Source organism: Dreissena polymorpha, chromosome 3 (genome assembly GCF_020536995.1).
Source record: "Dreissena polymorpha isolate Duluth1 chromosome 3, UMN_Dpol_1.0, whole genome shotgun sequence".
In the NCBI taxonomy this organism is placed as follows: Eukaryota; Metazoa; Mollusca; class Bivalvia; order Myida; family Dreissenidae; genus Dreissena; species Dreissena polymorpha.
In genome coordinates, this window is record NC_068357.1 from 35331615 (window position 1) to 35351632 (window position 20018).

The 20018-nt window shown below is 34.4% G+C and overlaps 1 protein-coding gene across 9 annotated transcripts in view; it reads left to right on the forward strand.

Annotated features, from left to right (window-relative positions):
- The window catches only part of LOC127873667 (coiled-coil and C2 domain-containing protein 2A-like), a 99254-nt gene that overhangs the window by 71027 nt on the left and 8209 nt on the right, over positions 1-20018 (forward strand). For 4 of the 9 annotated variants that reach the window (XM_052417580.1, XM_052417583.1, XM_052417581.1 and 1 more), the window contains 13 exons: positions 252-390; positions 1216-1425; positions 2370-2468; positions 2709-2800; positions 3642-3818; positions 6622-6657; positions 9100-9145; positions 10805-10831; positions 13811-13920; positions 15040-15136; positions 16565-16663; positions 18006-18176; positions 19785-19970. In XM_052417580.1, the coding sequence (XP_052273540.1) occupies positions 252-390; positions 1216-1425; positions 2370-2468; positions 2709-2800; positions 3642-3818; positions 6622-6657; positions 9100-9145; positions 10805-10831; positions 13811-13920; positions 15040-15136; positions 16565-16663; positions 18006-18176; positions 19785-19970 (1489 nt within the window). Of the gene's footprint in view, positions 1-251; positions 391-1215; positions 1426-2369; positions 2469-2708; positions 2801-3641; positions 3819-4449; positions 4462-6621; positions 6658-9099; positions 9146-10804; positions 10832-13810; positions 13921-15039; positions 15137-16564; positions 16664-18005; positions 18177-19784; positions 19971-20018 lie in introns of all 9 variants that reach the window. The other 5 variants (XM_052417582.1, XM_052417588.1, XM_052417584.1 and 2 more) reach the window with 5 other exon arrangements.

The window sequence follows — 20018 nt, forward strand, 5'->3', positions numbered from 1 at the left end:
TGAAAGGTCAAGGTCATCCTTCAAGGTCAAAGGTCATATATATGGGGACATAGTGTTTCACAAACACATCGCTGGTTTGTTTCATGGAAGTCTCTTATGAAAGAAAGAACAGTTAAGTTGGAAAGTGTGATCCCAGATTAGCCTGTGCAGACTGCACAGACTAATCAAGGACGACACTTTACGCACATGTATTAAGTCCTGTTTCCACGGAGCAAGGCTCATATTAAACCCTTCCTTGTTGTTCTCTGCAGCCACATGAAGAAGATGGACCCTCTGGCTGCTATTGGAGCCGCAGGAGTCATGGATCTCAAGAAGCTTGCAGACTGGTTTGCCAGCTCCCACCTTGACCCCAACGACCCCTCCAACGCTGACATTGTGTACTTGCTACGAGTAAGTTTGTGTTTACTTATTTTTTGGTAACCATTTCAATACAGGCATGGTCTTATGACTGACGTTGTGTCAGTGCTTTGTGCTATGAGTAAGGTTGAATTACAATAAGTTTTTGTTTAAATAGTTGTATTGTCTTTTATCTTTGATTATAGTTGCATTCCACCAACTTTCTGTTTTAAATATTTTTGGTCAACAAAGCATAACTGGCATTGACTACTTGCTTTGAATAATTGTGGAATTTCACTAAGTATCTGTTTATTTTTTTTATTTTTTTCCAATTACCGCACCAAAACTGTAATTTTCATCTTGTTTGAAGTAAGATTACATTCAACAAAGTTTCTGTTAAAAATTGTTTTTCAAATAATTTATTCTAATCTATATTAAAATTATGAAGTAACTGATGATCAAAAAGCACATGGACAATCTCCATTAGGGGTTTCAGTTTTGTAGTGGATTTGGTTTTTGCCTAGCTTACAGGGTTCATTTGCTGCTCTCGGAGCATTCTCAAAATTTAACGGACAAAAGAGTGTTTGATACGCCTTTGCTACTAAATGACATCAAGCTAAAATGAGATGCCTTTTGGGAAAACTGGGCTTAATGTACATGTGTAATATATGGTAAGGGATTATACTTTGCGCCTAGACTGGAGTTTGTTGAGAAGAGACTTCCTTCAAACAAAAAACTGCATATAAGGAAAGTGTTGTACGTGATTAGCCTATCCTGACTGCACTGGATATTCCGGGTCTTTACGCACATGCATTAAGCCCAGTTTTCCAATAGCGCTACTAAAATAAATCAGTTGAAACTCATTCTTTTTATCCCTAGGGCAAGGGAGGAGACACGAGTCACCTGACCCCTGCAGAGTATTTCCGTCTGGAGCAGCTGATGGTGGAGTTTGACTTCGTTACCCAGCAGGAGCTTGAGGAGAACAAGCGGTTCCGACTGATACAGCTGCGTGACGAGGAGGTCCAGGAGTTCAAGAACTACAAGATGGTGCCGGCACATGAGCGCGAGGTGCCCAGGGATGTCTTCACGGTATGTGTGCTGACCTTTTCCTGGAGTATCTTTGGGTTCTTAAAACGGACCGGACCCATTTTCAAAGCGAAATGGAAAAAAAAAAAAAAAAAAAAAAATCAAATTTTAGATAAAAAAATAATTCTTTAATAAGAAGTATTTAATTAATGTTTTATCTAAATTTTAGTTCAATTACATAAAACAAAGTATATTCCTTTAATTTATATGATTGTTTACTTATAATTTGAATTATTTTGAAGAGTTTTATTGAACAAGTTTCTCCCAAATCAGTGGGTTTTTTTTGCGCAAATTGATTCCCATCCTAAAATTTCATTTTTTCCTTAATGGCCCAAAGACAGTTAGTGTTATGCACTGTTAGTGTGATGGATTAATTTTTAAGTCCCCCGTATGGTGGCATATAGCAGTTGAACTGTCAGTCAGTCTGTCCGTATGTCAGTCTGTGCATCTGTCCCAAGACTTTAACATTTGCCATAACTTTTGCAATATTGAAGATAGCAACTTGGTATTTGGCATGCATGTGTATCTCATGGAGCTGCACATTTTGAGTGGTGAAAGGTCAAAGTCATCCTTCAAGGTCAAAGGTAAAAAAAAAAAAAATTCAAAGCAGCACAGTAGGGGGCATTGTGTTTCTGACAAACACATCTCTTGTTGAATCTGTAGGGTTATTCTGTCTTGAATGTGAATGGCTGTTCTCTTGTTAATGTAAAGGGCAGTTCTTTCATAAATGTGAAGGGCAGTTATTCTTGTTTAAGGATGTTGTATTAGGTGACAGATTTAATAATAATTAAGCCAAGTCTAACAAAAAGTAAATAAACACACGTTCTTTATTCATTACAACTGTGAAACTGATTTTGGGTTATGGGACACCATTTGTTAGGTCTACATATAAAGGCATGATTTTAACACGTTTTAAATTCTAAAAGCGTTTTGATTTTATTTTAAAGGAGTATGAGCGTAAGAAGAGGGAAGAGCAGCGCCTAAAAAGTGAAGGTGACCACGACATTGAGACTCAGAGAATGGCTGTGAAACGATACCGTCAGAAGGTGGGCTCATTTATCATGAATAGTTATTAATTCCTAATAAATATGTTTGTATCAAGCAAATCAGTTCAGCTGTGCTGCTTTATATTGTTTGTAGCCTGATGAAAGCAATCATAGCTGGCTGAAAACATATTAATATCCTGCTAATTTTAAAGTCATTCTTTATAGGTTGATATATACTTAGAATTTTTTTCATCAAGTAAATACAATGTATTGTATACCTCTCCTATATACTGTCCCCAGATTCGAGATCAAGTTATGCGTAGGTTCCGTAGACAGGCTCACATGAAGAATTGGGAGGACATGGTGAAAGAAGACATGGTTCCAAACATTGCGTAAGATCTGTGTGCAGTTATCATGCATACAGAATATATGTTAGTTTTTAGTGTGATATTATGTTATATCATTATTGTAAATTACATCAATCTACGAGCTATTTTTTTGTAGAAAATACGTTATTTTTTTCACCTCTCTTTTATGATTTAAGTGTTGTAACAACTAAACAGTTCATTTTATTTTTAATTTATATTACACTTCTTAGTATTTTTTACATTTCAAAAAAGAATTCAAGCACTATGTATGATGATAAATACAGATTTATCTTAATATATGTAAGAATTGCTCTGTGAAAATGGGGTTTGATGCACGTGTGTAAAGTGTTTTCCCAGATTAGTTTGATGCACGTGTGTAAAGTGTTTTCCCAGATTAGTCTGTGCAGTCAGCGCAGGCTAAACATGGACAACACTTTACACCTAAACTGGACTTGAGCTTAAAAGACATTTTCTTTTCAAGCTATTTCCATTAAAGCTGAAATCGTTGGCCCTGATTAGCCTGTGCTGACTACATAGGATATAATGGGAAGGCACTTGACACACATGCATTTGATAACCCCATTTTTCCATTCTTAAACATTACTCATACAATACATGCATATATTAACTCTTTCAGTGCTGGAACCGAATTTTGAAGGCCTTTTCAAACAGTTTGGATCCAGATGAGACGCCACAGAACGTGGCGTCTCATCAGGATCCAATCTGTTTGCTATTCTGATAGTATTCTTTGAAAAAAATCGCAGAAAATGCTAATTGTAGAAATTCAGCAGACAACATTTTAACAGACGACAAATTTCCCAGCATGCAAAGGGTTAATAATCACTTTGAGAGATCTTTTTCCTAGTTTGCTGGGGACCAGCCTGATGAAGGTGTTTGCCCGTCGGACGCCACTGAAGCCACAGCGCAAGAAGCAGAAGAAGGTGGTCGCGCAGTCCATCAAGGGAGACGAGGTGCGGATCATTGTGAACATCAGTCGCGCACAGAATGTTCCTGTCAGGCTGTCCGCTGCAATGCAAGCTGGGTACGTATTTATATGTATTTTATTAGAGATTTTTCTCTTTTCAACATGTTAACACTTCTTGAAATATTGTATTTGAATGCACAGAAATATTGTCCCCATATTTTGTCAGCATTTAATGTGCATGAAATGCGTATATTTAAACTCTTGAACTATTTTTGTAGAAAGAAATCGCATATGTAATGCAGAAACAAGCTTTCCACACTCCACCCTTGATTTGCATTTTTTTTTTATGAATTGATTGTCATCAACACTTCATTGTGAAATGTGCTGAAAACATAACTTCTCTTTTGATAATCTCTCATTCTCTGTGGTTTTATTTGTTTACTTTAGGTAGTTTATTTTATATTATTAATTATATTTTATTAATCCGTTTTTTTAGTAGAAAATAAAAAATTGCCTAAATTTTCTCTTTAATGCTCTCATTAAAGCCTAGCCCTTTTGGGAATGATTAATTTGTGTTTTTATTCTTCATGAGTTTTTAATTAATTCTGATATTTTGTAAAATAAAATGTTTGTCTTTTAAAATGGTGCAATGGAGTTCATAAAGAATATTATATAAAACAATATTTTATTATAAAAATACTCATGTTTAGTCTAGATCTGTTTGCATTTCTTCTACTCTTTTGTACAGCCCACAGTATGTGTAAGTACAATGACAAGAGAAGCTATAAGTTGGATGCTAAAATATATTAGTTACTCAGGATGCCAAATGGTGGCGTGTAAAGGCTTGTGACCCTCCAGCCCAATGTAATGTCCATGTACATGCTATGTTGTTACAATATACATTTATAGTGTGAAGAATTTGCTTGTTTCTGAAAATGGTGCCATTTTACATTCTCAGTTTCACACAGGTCTAAATCTGGCATGAGGAAATATGATAGTGCTTACCACTCTTTTTTCTGTTTTAATATTATACTTTATATTAAAGCATTCATGCAAATATGGAATGAATGAGTACTTTCATGTATGCAATCATTCTTAATTTTGAACAGAAACAAGCCAATTTTCTTGCAGTATTTCTTTCAGATATGTAAGGCATGCAGATATCAGATGCTTATATAAAATCTAGAAAAAACATTTGCATGTCTACTATGAAAATATTCTTATATGAAAAGAAACAACATCAGTGAAAGGATGTTATGGGATGTGTTTAATATAAAACATAAAGCAAAGGAGCCATGCTCTGTGATAAAGAGGTTTAATGAATGTGCGTTAAGTGTAGTCCCAGATTAGCCTGTGAGTCCGCACAGGCTAATCAGGGACAACACTTTCTGCATAAGCTTGATTTTTGCTAAAAAGAGACTTTCTTGAAACAAAAAATATCATAAAAGCGGAAAGTGTCTTCCCTGATTAGCCTGTGCAGACTGCACAGCCTAATCTGGGACGACACTTTACGCACATGCATTAAACCCCTTATTCACAGAGCACAGCTCAAATAAATGTCAACATGCTTGTTATTACATGAGCCATAGTCTGGGAAAACTGAGCTTAAAACATGTGCTTTAAGTGTCTTTCCATGAGCTTAAAACATGTGCTTTAAGTGTCCTCCATATTGGTTTGTGATGAATGGGAAAACTGAGCTTAAAACATGTGCTTTAAGTGTCTGGAGAACTGAGCTTTAAACATGTGCTTTAAGTGTCTGGAAAACTGAGCTTAAAACATGTGCTTTAAGTGTCTGGGAAACTGAGCTTAAAACATGTGCTTTAAGTGTCTTTCCATATTGGCTTGTAACTGAGCTTAAAACATGTGCTTTAAGTGTCTTTCCATATTGGCCTGTGAGCAATTTTTGGGTGAAAGGGATAAAGTGCACTTTATGTACATGTATTAGGCCAAGTTTTCTATAAGAATAAGGCTAATATTATTGTTATTGCTCTTTTAAACCTTTAAACCTTTCTACAACAGCTATCGGTAAGGAAATGTGTTTGAATGTGACCATAACAAATAGTCTTTGATTACCAGCATAATTAACAGGTGTTTCTTTGTCATGCAAAAGATGGGATACAGATTTGTTCATGTTAAAGCACGAGGCTTTTGCTTGCAATAATAAGATAAAGTGCTTTAGGATTGTGATAACTTGTTTGCTGCTTAGTTTGTTTGTTAGCTAGCCGTGCAAACAGTATTGTTTTACATTTTGAAACAAAAATGTATAATAGTACTAAGTTTGTAAGATTAAGGAGGATGCCGTGTTTTTGTATTTTTTTTTAAACCAAATGATGCCAAAATTATTTACTTAATATTTGTATAAATTTAAATTTTTATACTACACTATTTATTACAAGTCGCTTAATTCAGTAATGATTAAAATGTTCAGGCAAAGTATTTAAATGATATACTGTGGTAAACTTCAGTCCATTTAATAACTTGACTTAAACTTGATTTTTTGCATAAAATATATGAACCGTCATAATTTCACTATAAAATTATGCATGTTTGCTTGCAAGCAAAATTAAATAATTCTCTTATATTTTCTTGGCCATATAGCAATTTATTTGTCTTTTTGACTTGTGATACTATAATATGTTAGCAGTTCACTTTCCTGTTAGAATAAATCTATTAGTGTAGAATTTTACTTTAAAAAACGAAAAAAATATTTGTAAAAGACTTTAATTTGTAAATATATTTGGCTCAGATAATTATTGTTCAGGATTATTTACCATAAAGGCAGTTGTTGTATTTGTCCCATATCAATTGGCAAGTAAATTAGTACATATAATACCCATGTATGTGCTAGATACTGCATGTTTAGTATAATGAATGTTTCTTCTGTGTGTATTCACCTAATTGTTGCTATATTGAACCCCAGAGCTGAGTCAAACGAGTCAGGGAATGCATTATGGAGGTAAACGTAGACCGCCTTTTGTAACAGTATACATATGTACATATCGTCACCCAGTTGTGCATTCCCTTCTTCACTTCCTTTCTGCTTCCAATAACCTTATCTTGCCACCCAAAATCATAGTTGTCTTACAAAGTCATTAAAGCCACCATGACGAAGTGGGTATGGTGTCGCCTAGCGACCCGGAAGTCATGTGCTTGTTCCTCAATGTAGAAGCGTTCTTCAGATCTCTTAAAATATATCAAGTATTGGTTGTACCCAGGAAATGGACTTGAGAGCCTTTCAATAAGCTTTAGGCTTTGATGCAATCAAGCTGAAATAAATAGTTTTAAACTAACAGTCTTTGCATGCTGATAAAGCCAAACCCCATACATGATGAGTTTGATTTTTGGTTAACATTTAATGAAGGTGTTGTGATTATTAAGTTGTGTTTTCCTCCCACCAAATTACTGGATTGTTACACTGATTCAGATTTCGCTCATCTTATTGCATTAATCAGTCTATCATTTTAGTACTTTTCTCATCTTCGACATTGGGAATTTAATCCATTAACTCCTGGTTTCCATTTAGTGACCTGGACATAATGGGTGTATTCTCCAGTGTGGGAAAGTTCTTAAAATTTCCCCTAAGACACCAATCTCTGGTTACTCTAGAATGTGACTCTAGCATGTTAAAATGAGCCTAAGGCTTTTGATACAATAGAGCAAAATAAATAGGCTTAATATAAAACATATCATCTGTTCTAAATGTTGATTGATTTGAGAAATGGCGGTTTTGTTGAAATGTTCCAAGTGTGTTACCTCACTAATAAATAACTGTTTTAGATTATTGACCCATTTAAACAAAGTGGCATCCCAGTTTGATCTGCAGGAGATAACTCTTATCATCACTACAAGATGATTTATTTATAAATTTGTGTGAAATGTACTTTATATTATTATTTTGTGTTTGTACAATGGTGTTATTTATGTTACTTTTTCAATATAAGGCTCCTATAATGGAGCTTACTATATAGTGTATTCTTCATTTCAAGATATACTATTGAGATAACATTTGACCCGCTCTATGTTAAAATGGGTCTTATGCTATATGTGGTGGGCAAGCTCCAGACCACACTTTAACCCATTTATGCCTAGTGTCTAGAAAAAAGGGCCTTGGCAAACAGCGTAGACCCAGATGAGACACCGCATGATGCAGTGTCTCATCAGGGTCTGCGCTGTTTGCTTAAAGGAATTTCTGTAAGAAATATTCTAAATATAGAAATAAATATACTAGACATCCCTAATTTTGGAAATAAATTGATCCAATTTATAAGGATGGAAGAGTCCACTTGGCATAAATGGGTTTTGCACAATTTGAGCAGGAGTTGACCGGTCCACTTTATAGCCTCGCATAGGTAGCTCATTACCTGACTGCACAATGGCGCAGGCTGTTCTGGAGCTACCTTGTCCGCATATCCCTTACGGCATAGATCCCATTTTCACACGATGCAGGTATTTATTGATACAACAAAAGCAATTGGAATCTAAAATGTCTAAACAAACGTTGCATATTTTTACACCTACATAAGAATAACATCACATTACAATTGTATTTATTCCCACTAGCTTTTATTTCAAACAGAACACAATTAATTTCAGCCTTTAAGTTGCACTGCCAGTACCAAAGTTGTTTTGCAATTTATTGTTATTTATTTTTGTCGTGTTCTGAGAAAACTGGGCATAATGCCTGTGCGTAAAGTTTTGTCCTAGATTTGCCTGTGCAGTCCGCACAGGCTAATCAGGGACGACTTTTTCCCCTTAAACAAGATTTTTGGTAAGAATGGACCTTCTTTAAACGAAAAATACCATTAAAGTGGAAAGTGTTGTCCCTGATTATCCTGTGCAAACTGCACAGGCTAATCTGGGACGACACTTTACACACATGCATTATGCCCCGTTTTCTCAGAACAAGACACATTTGTGTGTGGGTGTTTTATATTTTAATGTATTGAATATTGTCATTACCTGTCATGATGTGCCATTTACAGTTTGCAGATCTATTTGAATTGATCTATCAATTATCATTATAATAATACTTCACAAATGTAAAGAAATGTACACAGTACTTCTTTGTCATAGAATTAATTAAGTTTGTCTTAACCTGATACATTTGTATTAAAGTTATATATAAATGCTTTCACATTTTAATGATGAGCTTTCACGACCAGAAAATAATTGTATTTCTATAACACCTGTTTAATAGAGAACTCTGAGAGCTGTTTTCAGTAACTCATTATTAAAATCTCTATGCTTACCTTTTATGTTTATTTTATTTTACACTTTAATTTCCCTGTTGAGGTAAAAAAAAAAAAAACTTCATTATTTTTTATTTTTAGCATTTTAAAAAAAAAGTTGTCCTCGACCTTTCACTGGCCTTGAACTGACTTGAGATTTGTTGTTTAAGGTCGGGTGCCGTGACATCAAGGCAGGACACTAGACCGCTTGAACAGGTTAGTACTCTTGCTGCAGGGAATCAAACATGTGGGGGGTTTTAACATCTGAAACAGTGCATGAAACAAAAAACACTGCCACCAGTTTCATATGTAATTGAAATTGGGGTCACTATTTCAAAGCCCTGTTTGGGGGGTATATGTCTCGGACCTCGGAACTCTTGTTGTGTTAGTAGTTGTGTGGGGCAGTATTATATTAAGGGTCAATTTTTCTTATATAAAGGATCATTATGTATTTTATACTATATATAAGCAATCCCCGTAGTTTCACAAAATATAACGACAACAATAGAACTCTCCAAAGTACCTGGTACACATACTCGATCAGTAAAATATTATTACCGGATATACTGAAAATATGAAAATTTAACAACATTTTTCAAGTAATGTAATATACCAGTAGTGATATTTTAATCAATGTAAGCTAATAATTGTACAAAAATATATGGTATTTTAGAACTTTGCTTTTCTTTGTGATATATAGCAATCTGATTGACTGCCCCTTTAAGCGTCTTTCCATATTGGCTTGCGAGGAATTTTTTGTTGAAAGGAATGAAGTGCATTTTATGCACATGTTCTTACAATAAGGCTCATATTATTGCTCTCTTAAACCTTTCTACAGCAGCTAACAGTAAACAAATGGGTTTGAATGTGACCATAACAAATAGTCTTTGACTGCCAGCATAATAAAAGAGTGTTTCTTTGTCATGCAACAGATGGGATACAGATTTGTTCATGTTAAAGCACGAGGCTTTTGCTTGCAATAATCAGAGAAAGTGCTTTAGGATTGTGATAACTTGTTTGCTGCTTGGTGGGTTTGTTAGCTAGCCATGCTAAAAGCATTGTTTTACAATTTGAAACACACATATATAATAGTGCTAAGTTTGCTGTGTGAGGCAATATTATATTATGGGTCAATTTTCTTATATAAAGGATCATTATGTGTTTAAATCATTGACTGATCAGCTGTACGCTTTCCATAGTTTATAATTATTAAACCATTTTGGTATTAACTCTTTTCATCTAGAGATTAAAGTTGCTCCGGTTTAAGAAGACCATTACACATTTAAGCATTCTCTTAGTGTTTGTGTTTCATGTAAATATCAGGTTTTCTTCTGCTGTTTTGGTATCTTGTATTATTTTAATTACCGTAAAAAGTTGTGTATAAGGCGCACTTTTTTACCCCAAAATTTCATTTTAAAAACTTGATGCGCGTTATGCACAACTACAGCCATGCCAAGACATTTTTTCGCTGTCAGTTACCCAGTAGCGGTAATTCGCATCATTCTGTTTTCCGGTGTTTTAACTGTAACTATGATAATAATAGTGTTATATTGACGATCTGAATAAGATGAACAAACATTATAAAGTTAACATATATATTTTCTATCTTTTTCAGGTACGTACAGAGCATTGAAATCAAATAAATTTGAAGATGAGAATGAAAAACGAGGAAGCCATTTTTATTTAAATGTTATTGTTTACTTTTCCCACAATATTATACCCTACTGTACTAGGGTTACACAATTTATTTCAAGCTGTTCTGGTTTAATGCTTGTTGCATGTAGCCATTTCCAGTTTGTTTTTGAGTGCCTAAGCGGGTAAAATGCTGTAAGTCAGTGCGTTTTAATGTTTTATTACATGTAAGACTATTTTCAGCGTTTTTATGATGATTACAAACACATTGTAAGTACAGAATCCGAGGTGACCACATAGCATGCTCCTTCCAGCAACAAGCACTGTCATTATCATCATTCAGTGAAGCCTTTTTCTGGGAAAACTGGGCTTAATGCATGTGCGTAGTTTTGTCCCACATAAGCCTGTGCAGTCAGCGCAGGCTCATCAGGTACAGCACTTTCCGCCTTAATTGGATTTTCTTTAAAAAAAGAATTTCTTTTAACAAAAAAATCCATAAAAGAAGAAAGTATAGTCCCAGATTAATGTGTTACAATATTTATGGATTGTCTAATCTGGGATGAGTTTATACTTACATGGCTTACAAGCATAGTTTTCCCACAAAGATGCTTATTCAGTTTCATTCTTGTTCATGCTTTTTAGCTCGGCTGTTTTCGGAGAAGTATTGTCATAGCCAGCTCGTCGTGTCGTCTGTCGTCCGCGTCGTGCTAAAACCTTAACATTTTGTCAAGGTTTTGAACATTGGCTAAAAAATCAAAGTGCTTCCACCTACAACTTTGAAACTTCATATGTAGCTGCACCTTGATGAGTTCTACACGCCTCATCCATATTTGGGTCACTAGGTCAAAGGTCAAGGTCCCTGACCTCTTAAAAAAAAATATTCTGACAAGCTTTCATTTATTAAAAAATGCACCCTCAGCCAGAGTTGGCACCGGTTATGCAGTGCTCTTGTTTATTTTGAATCAAGTTTAAAAAAAGAAGATATTGAACATAGCATTACATTTGTTGTATACACAATTTAGGACCAGTATTAACATTGACATATCTTTACCAGTAGGTGATTAATAAATATATGCTATTGAAGTCATTCATAAATACATGTTCATGAAATTATGATTTCTCCTATCTACTGATGGTTTTGATGGTCTCCTTCTTTTCAATAAAATTATGTCATGGTAAAATTAATGGTTTGCATTATTTTGTTTTGTTGTTAACTTCAGACGTTGCTGTATGAAATTTGTTATTTCGTTACTCGTTTTTCCAAAATTTTACATGAGTTACAGTTAAACTACATAAATCCAAATGATTTTTAATTAATTCAAAGTTAACCCTTACAGTGCGGGAACCGAGTTGTGAAGGCCTTTGCAAACAGTTTGGATCCAGATGAGACGCCACAGAACGTGGCGTCTCATCTGGATCCAAACTGTTTGCTATTCTGATAGTATTCTTTGAAAAAAAATCGAAGAAAATGCTAATTTTAGAAATTTAGCAGACGACATTTTAGCAGACGACAAATTTCCCAGCATGCAAAGGGTTAAGTGACCTCAAATATTTTTCTCGTAATGTGAAAGTTAATGCAACTCTGGTGATAATAATCATGAAAGGTTGGTTAGTCTTAAGTTGAGTATGATAAGTATGGTAAGTTAAGTTCCAAATTAGGTCAAACTTTTATTTTACAATAAACATAATAACTGGTAATAATGAAGCCCTCAACTTCCCCTATCTGTGGAACTGCAAGGAAAATGCAGTAATTTCTTATACCACCACATACAACTCTTATCTTATGCAGTTTCTTGTATGAACCTTTTGTCCTTGAACTGTATGCAGGGTCATGGTTGGTATTACCATGGTAATACAAAATCTGATTGTGTCTCAAATGGCATGTATCAATCATCCATCTTAACCCAGTTAATAAACCAATAGGGAGCATGGTTGTTGGTGATTAGTGCGTTGGCAGCATTGTGATCCCTGTTTTGTGTTTTCTGGCCTTTACATCTTTGCTTTTATGTTACTTCATTCTTCGGTAAGCTTTAGACCCCTGAATATGCTGCAGGTAGAATGCATATTGGTGCTGAAACAGATGATATTGCTGGCGTTACATTTAAAGAGCTTTCATAGCTTTCAACAAAAACTTACAAGTTCAAAAGCATCCAATCAACCCTTTGGCATTTTCCTAATAGTCTTTTTCAGTGTTCTTTGTACCTGCAGATTTTAAAGTTGTTATTATTAGTTACACTGTAAGTAACTGATGGTGTATGGGATATACATCCTCAGTAATTTCATACCATACAAGAGTAAAGCTGGAGTATGGTATGAAAGACTTAGTGCTTAGGGTGTTTAACCCATAAGCCATCCGTTTCTAACTGTGTAATGATGATATCTCAACAAACTACTCGATTACTCGGGGTGTATGGAAATAACTCGGGGTGTATGGAAAATACACTATGGGCACGTGAATGCTCTAAGCCAATCGGATCAGATCATTTTTGTAGGAGGTGAGATATAATTACAATCAAAACTTCTATTTTCATGGTTATCATGATACAACAAAAAACATCTGCTATTATGTTATCTCAGTTCTGATTTACTGCATTATTTTTTGTGTTTAACTTCTATGTTGCTTTCCCTACTGGCAGCGTTGATTTCTCAGTGAATTCTCTTTTTATGCCCCCGGTAGGTGACATATAGCAGTTGAACTGTCCGTCAGTCTGTCCATCTGTCCGAAAAACTTTAACATTGGCCATAACTTTTGCAATATTGAAGATAGCAACTTGATATTGACATGCATGTGTATCTCATAAAGCGGCACATTCTGAGTGGTGAAAGGTCAAGGTCATCCTTCAAGGTCAAAAGTCAAAAAATGCAATCCAAGGGAAGTAATAAGCTTTTAAAGGGAGATAATTTCTAAACCTGCCAAATGATATATTGAAATTTTATTTCAAAGCGGCGCAATAGGGGGCATTGTGTTTCTGACAAACACATTTCTTGTTTTTTGGTAGGTTGCACAGACAGGCAACTATATTTGGTGGCCCAGACATAAAATAAGTTCCCAAACCAAGTGCCTTTTATGAGCCTGAACCATAATATAAAATAAGGTGATAAACTGTGGGGAAATGATTCAAGCTGTTCCGAAAAGTTTTCAGACTTACATCTTTTGAAATTGACTTGCTGCAGCCTAAAGCTACTTGCCCGAGGCAAACAGACTACCACTTATTTCTATCCCTGAATTCCCTGTTCTGTATCTTGCAGACAATGGTCCGTCCGTTTGTTGAGGTCATGTTCCAACACCACTGTATAAGAACCTCAGTTGGAGATGGCTCCAACCCCAGTTTTAACGAGGAACTGGAGGTACCTTTCAGGTAGGTGTTGCAGGGCTTTACATCAACAGAAAAAAACACATGGCTTCCCCTAGCTCAAAATTCTCTTTAGCCATATTGTCTTAACTTTGGAAAAAATCTTATTTTGGCTATTTTATGGGAAAAAAAAAATCAGCCACATAGAATTTTCTTTATCCGAATTTATACATTTTTAGCCAATGGCTAATTTTGAAAATGGCAAAGTAAGCCCTGAAATTAATGCAAAGATCCCACCACATAATATTGAAGATTTAATTTTAGTTTTATCAAAGTTGCCTAGGACTTTGTATAACATAATCTGGACAAAATATTGGACTCTTTATTTAAATTAAAAATGAAGGGTACTGACATTGTTTAAATAAAAATAAGTGATAAGCGTTGATTTTGTGTTAATATTCCCTTTACATCTCGACTTTACTCCCTACACATATTTTTTTAGTGGAAGCTGTAATTGTGTGATCGTGCTTAGAAATTTTGTAGCGATCGAAGACAAGATAAAGAGCGCATATTATTATAAATCAAGGCTTATAATTTTCTTGCTGATATTGCTGGAAAATGAGCGACAACTAAGAAATTAACAAAAGTAATAAAGGTTATTAAAAAGGCAAAAAATACCTGTTTTGGCATGGACTTCGCCATCTTGACTATTAGATGAATACCCTCTTGAGTACTGATAAGCAAAGATAAACTTATTTTATAAAGATTAACATGAATCAGAGAAACATTTGAAGTGTTAATGGAATGCTGATTGTTTTTTCTTCAGAAATCTTGAAATTGGGACGCTAATTGAAAGATAATTGTGATTGCATATTTGATATAAAAATGAGCCATGCTAATTGATGAGCAGGCTAAGTGCATTTGCGTAAAGTATATACCCAGATTAGCCTGTTCAATCTGCACAGGCTAATAAGGGACTACACTTTTTGCCTAGACTGGATTTTCATTAAGAAGAGACTTTCTTGGTACGAAAAATTCCATGAAAGTGGAAAATGTAGTCCAATATGAATCTGTGCGGACTGCGCTGGTTGATCTTGAACAAAACTACTTTCATGCATTAAGATTTGTTTTTTCCAAGAAGCTGCTAAAATATATTTCCCCTATTTAAGGTGACTTTGTTTGCAGGGCTCCATTTGATGATTATTCACCTGGCAACCTGCAGACTGTGCCAGATGCCGTCTTCTTGAATATCTTCGATGAAGTTGTTGTAGACATACAGGAGGTAAGTTTGCTTTTATGTAATTTGTATTCTTTTATGTTAGAATTTTACAGTTTTTATTTAGTCAATATTAACTGTGTTTGTGTCACTGTGACCCAAAAATAATAAACAATTAAAAATCTTGATTTTTCTTAAGTTAAAGGGACTTGTTCACAGTTTAGTGAAATGATGATTTTCAAAAATTTTGTCATAGATTTAAAAAATAATTTATACATTTTATTTTAACTAGTGACTCCTGACAAAAACATTTGAAAAGTACTTTTAAGCAAGGATGATCAATCCAAGTATTAAAAACGTTTGTAACGCTTTTCGTTATTTGGAAAATATAACGAGTACTTATATAGGATTTATATTTTGCTAATATATACTAAAGCCTGTGTAACACAGCAGTAGCCCATTAGCTTGTGCTTCAAGAGGTCATTGGGAATGTAATATTCTTTGTTCATCTATTCATTTTCAACTCTGCCTTCTTTGAAGCTGTAGTAAAAATTAAGAAGTAACATTACAATATTTACAAATCTATTATACACATGTTTCTGTGATGAACGCATAATATCACACATGTTATATTTTTAGTAAATTCTTAGTAAGTTTAAACACATAAGGTAAAATTTTGAGAGTCTGAGAAGTGCCTCGCTTGGCTGTGCTCAGCCTTCCCCATGTTTATCAAAAGACTTTAAATAACATGTTTTATTTTATGCTTTCCGGTGGTTTATAGAGAAATATTAGTGAATTATAACTGATAATTCACCATTTCAAACAATGCAAAATAACAGTGAAAATTATCAATAATTTTCACTGTTTTAAGGTGAAATGACATCATTTTGTGACGAAATGACGTCATTTTTTCAGCAAAATTCTCCAGTTAAATTCATTTACACTGTAAATCAACGGTAAAAAAATCATAAAAATAAAAAGAAAAAAGTTGTTGGATTCGTTGGAATATCGTGATCACAGAAAATATTTATTCTCACTCGTGGCTGTGCCACTCGTGAAAGTATTATTTTCTATGATCACTCATGAATTAAAATCGATATTCCACCGAATTCAACAAATATTACTATAAATGAGCTATACTCTGCTAAATAGGAGCTTATTGCAGGTAGGTAAAGTTTTGTCCTAGATATGCCAGTCTTCACAGGCCTATCAGGGATAACTCTATTTGCCTAGACTGGATTTTTTGTTTAAAAGAGACTCCCTTTAAAGAAACAAATCCATAATAGCGGAAAGTGTCATCCTTTATTAAACTGCGCAGATTTCACTGGATAATCTGGGCTGACACTACACCCTTGCATTAAGCCCTGTTTTCCAAGAGCAAGGCTCAATTGTCACACAGTTGTTAGACTGAGGCAGATGAATTAATGTATTACCCCTACAGTTTAGTGTGGCATATATCAAGTTAACTGATTCTCGATGTTGTCGTTGTTTCAGGATGACCGGGAGCGTGGTCGCATGGTCCATCAGAGGATTGAGAAGAAATGGCTGGGCAGTCTCAAAATACCCTTCACCACCATATACTTCAATGGAAAGGTAGGTCCATTTTTGAAGGATGGCCGTGCTTACAACAATTTCTTTCTTTATAAAGTACCCATTAAAGGCACTTTCCCAAACCAGGAAGAATTTAAAAATTCCTGATCGCTGTCCGAAAAATTCCCAAAATAATGGAAAGTTGTTTCAATTAGGTTCCAAACGCTCATTATCTGCAAGTGAACAAACAAAATAAGCACCCAAACTGAACATGTAAAAAAAAGACTAGAATTTTGTTTCGATAGGTTTGTGCAAATAAGTACCAAGCAATTAAAAATATCAAATCGGAAGATTTTTCCCGATGTCAGGGTTTTTCAAGCTGATTTTTCCCATTGGGGCAGTACCTATAGTTTTCCCAATAGGGCCATTAACCCTTTCCCACTCAGAAGCAAAGTGAAAATGGCTATATGCAAAACTTGAATTTAGTAAGAAAGGTATCTAATTAAATGTTACTTTCTAAGGGACTACAAATGCATCAAAATAGGTATCTAATTGGTAAAGGGTTAATAACACTGGCTTATTTGGGTCCTATGGGCATACGTTTTTCATAGGAAAAGTGTAACCTGAATACACTGAATTGAGTCATGAATAATTTTTTTTTAAGTTTAATGTTATGAAAATTATTTTTTCAATGAACTGAATGAAATAAAAAATTAGCAATGAGTTTTTGTTAAAATCACAATTGCGCTGACAGTTATATGATATTATGTCAATATCATTATTTAGATATCGGTTTTATGATATGTTAATATACCAAGTTACCCATGATGCTTCAAGCAGCAGTATTTTTCAAGGATTGAAAACGTTATCTGAAACAAAAGACTTTTGGTAATACAGAACAATTTGTTCACCTTTACCTCAGCATGTTTAACTTTTAAAATTTCTACCTGCATCAAAATATTTAGAAATAAAGAAGAAAGGTCTAATAAAGTCCTGCTTTGTAATTTCAAGGTCCACTATCAGGATGAAAGCTAACATTTTGGCAACAGCGGCCCTTCTCTTTCTTATGAAACTTATGATACAGAATATGTCTGTTTTTGCAGGAAATCTAGGTCTACCACAAATTATAGGGGCTATTGGTAAGACTCCAGCTTATTTCCATCCCATTGTGTGTGTTTGCTCAAAACTTTAACAGCCAGTTAAAGCAACAGTCTGTTTATATCACACCAAAATATATGCAATTTAAAATCAATTTTATTATTTAACGTGTGCATATTATTTAAATATCACCTATATTAAAGGGCTAACAATATAGTCACATAAATAACTTGATCCAAAAATTAATAACTGGCTGTTCAAGTGTTGGGTAACCAGGCCCTGCACTGTAAAAAAAACTTCATTTTAGATTGATGGCACATTTCGTGTGAACGCCCCACCAGTGTTGCTTGGTTACGTGTACGAGGGTTTGAGCCACGGGCCAGACGACATCGGGATCAACAAGGACCTCAAGACCCTTCTGGGCCTTTTCATCTCCATACAACCACCCCTCACTCAGCCTGAACCCGTGAAAGAAAGGGTGGGGCAAAGAAATATTTGAACTCAATTGCTTAAATCTAAAATTTAGCTTACTGAAAATCATTATTGTTTCTTGGACATTTTTTGTGATTTTCTGGGTTGACTAATCTACGAATTTAACGTTAACTCATCTGAAAATGACAGATGCAAATTTGTCTCATTTTTTATGACCAACATAGATAATGACAGAATGTTATTAGTATGTTATTAAATTACTGAGGGTGTATATCCCATACACCGTCAGTTACTAACGGTGTGACGATTATATTTCAACTGACTACTTGATTACTCAAGTAGTATGCAAATTACTCGGGGTTAATGGACAATACTCCATGGGCACGTGACCACTCTAAGCCAATCGGATAAGGTCATTTTTGTAGAAGGTGAGATATATTGGTTTGCTCATGCTGTGAGGAGATCACGGAGAACTTTTGTCTCCTCTCTTTATGGTCAACAGATTTCTTAAGTTCTTTTAAAAACACGTTCAGTAACTATTGTAAGTCTATTGTTATTGTAGGGTTACAGTCCATGAATTATTTGAAATATTCTGCAAAATTCCAACAGTTTTTATCATGTTATAACAAATCTAAACGATAATTTGCTGATATGTTTGCTTTATATCTAGGTTTTGTTTGATAATTTATTAAATCTCATCAAAAATTGTTGCTATGTGGCCCTTGAATTATGGAATATTGTCAATTCAAACCATTTTCCTTCTTTACATTTCTCATTTTTCATCCAATCTTCACTAAAATTCAATTAAAATTATAACATATTTGGCCATGATACCAGTCGAATCGCAATTGTAGTAAACCCTTTCCCACTCAGAGGCATAGTTAAAATGGCTATGTGTGAACAGCATTAAACCAGAACAGCGTACAAGTAACTCACAGTGTGTTCAGGTTTTATGCTGTTTGCTGTTCATCTGTATGTAAGGGTTTGAAATGAAACCTTTAAAACTAGAATCTAGTAAGAAATCTTTCTAATTAAATGTAACTTTCTAAAGGACTACAAAGGGTTAAATTTTGGGCCTTTAATAATATGACTTTTAAGAAGTGTCCCTTTTCAATGTTTAAGTTAATAATTATAATTTATTTTATGCTTTCTGGTGGTTTATAGAAAAATATCAGTGAATTAAAACTGATAATTTCACTTTTTCAAACAGTGAAAATTATCCGTGAAAATAATCTATAATTTTCACTGTTTACTGTGAAATGGCATCATTTTTTTTTACAAAATGATGTCATTATCCCAGCGAAATTCTTTAGTTAAACTCTTTAACAATGCATATAAACGGTGAAAAAAAAACATAAAATAAAAATAAAATTTGTTGGATTCGGTGGAAAATCGATTTTAATTCACTCTTGATCATAGAAAATATTTATTTTTTCTATGATCACTCGTGAATTAAAATCGATAGTCCACCAAATCCAACAAATATCCTTTATGTTAAATATTGAGAATCAAATTCAAGATATTAATAACATTATTGTGACCTGGAGTATGCATAGCTGCTTTACTGGCAGGTCTTGTTTAAAAATAATAATTAACACATCATTGTTAGATGAATTTACTTCATTTAACATATTTTCTTATTTAATCTTTGTAGTTCTCAACCAATGAGGATGAAGCAACAATGGTCCAGGCTGACCAATGGAAGGAGCAGATTTCAAGTCGATTCACACCAAAGCGGGAACTTAAAACATTCGTGACAGACGTGAACTTCAAGTCAGTGTTTATCACCCGCTACTTCCGACCAATCAATCCGCCAGATGAGTTCACTGGGAAGGGACCAGTAAGTCACAGTTAGGGAACATGGGGACTATGACTTGGCACTGTGAAA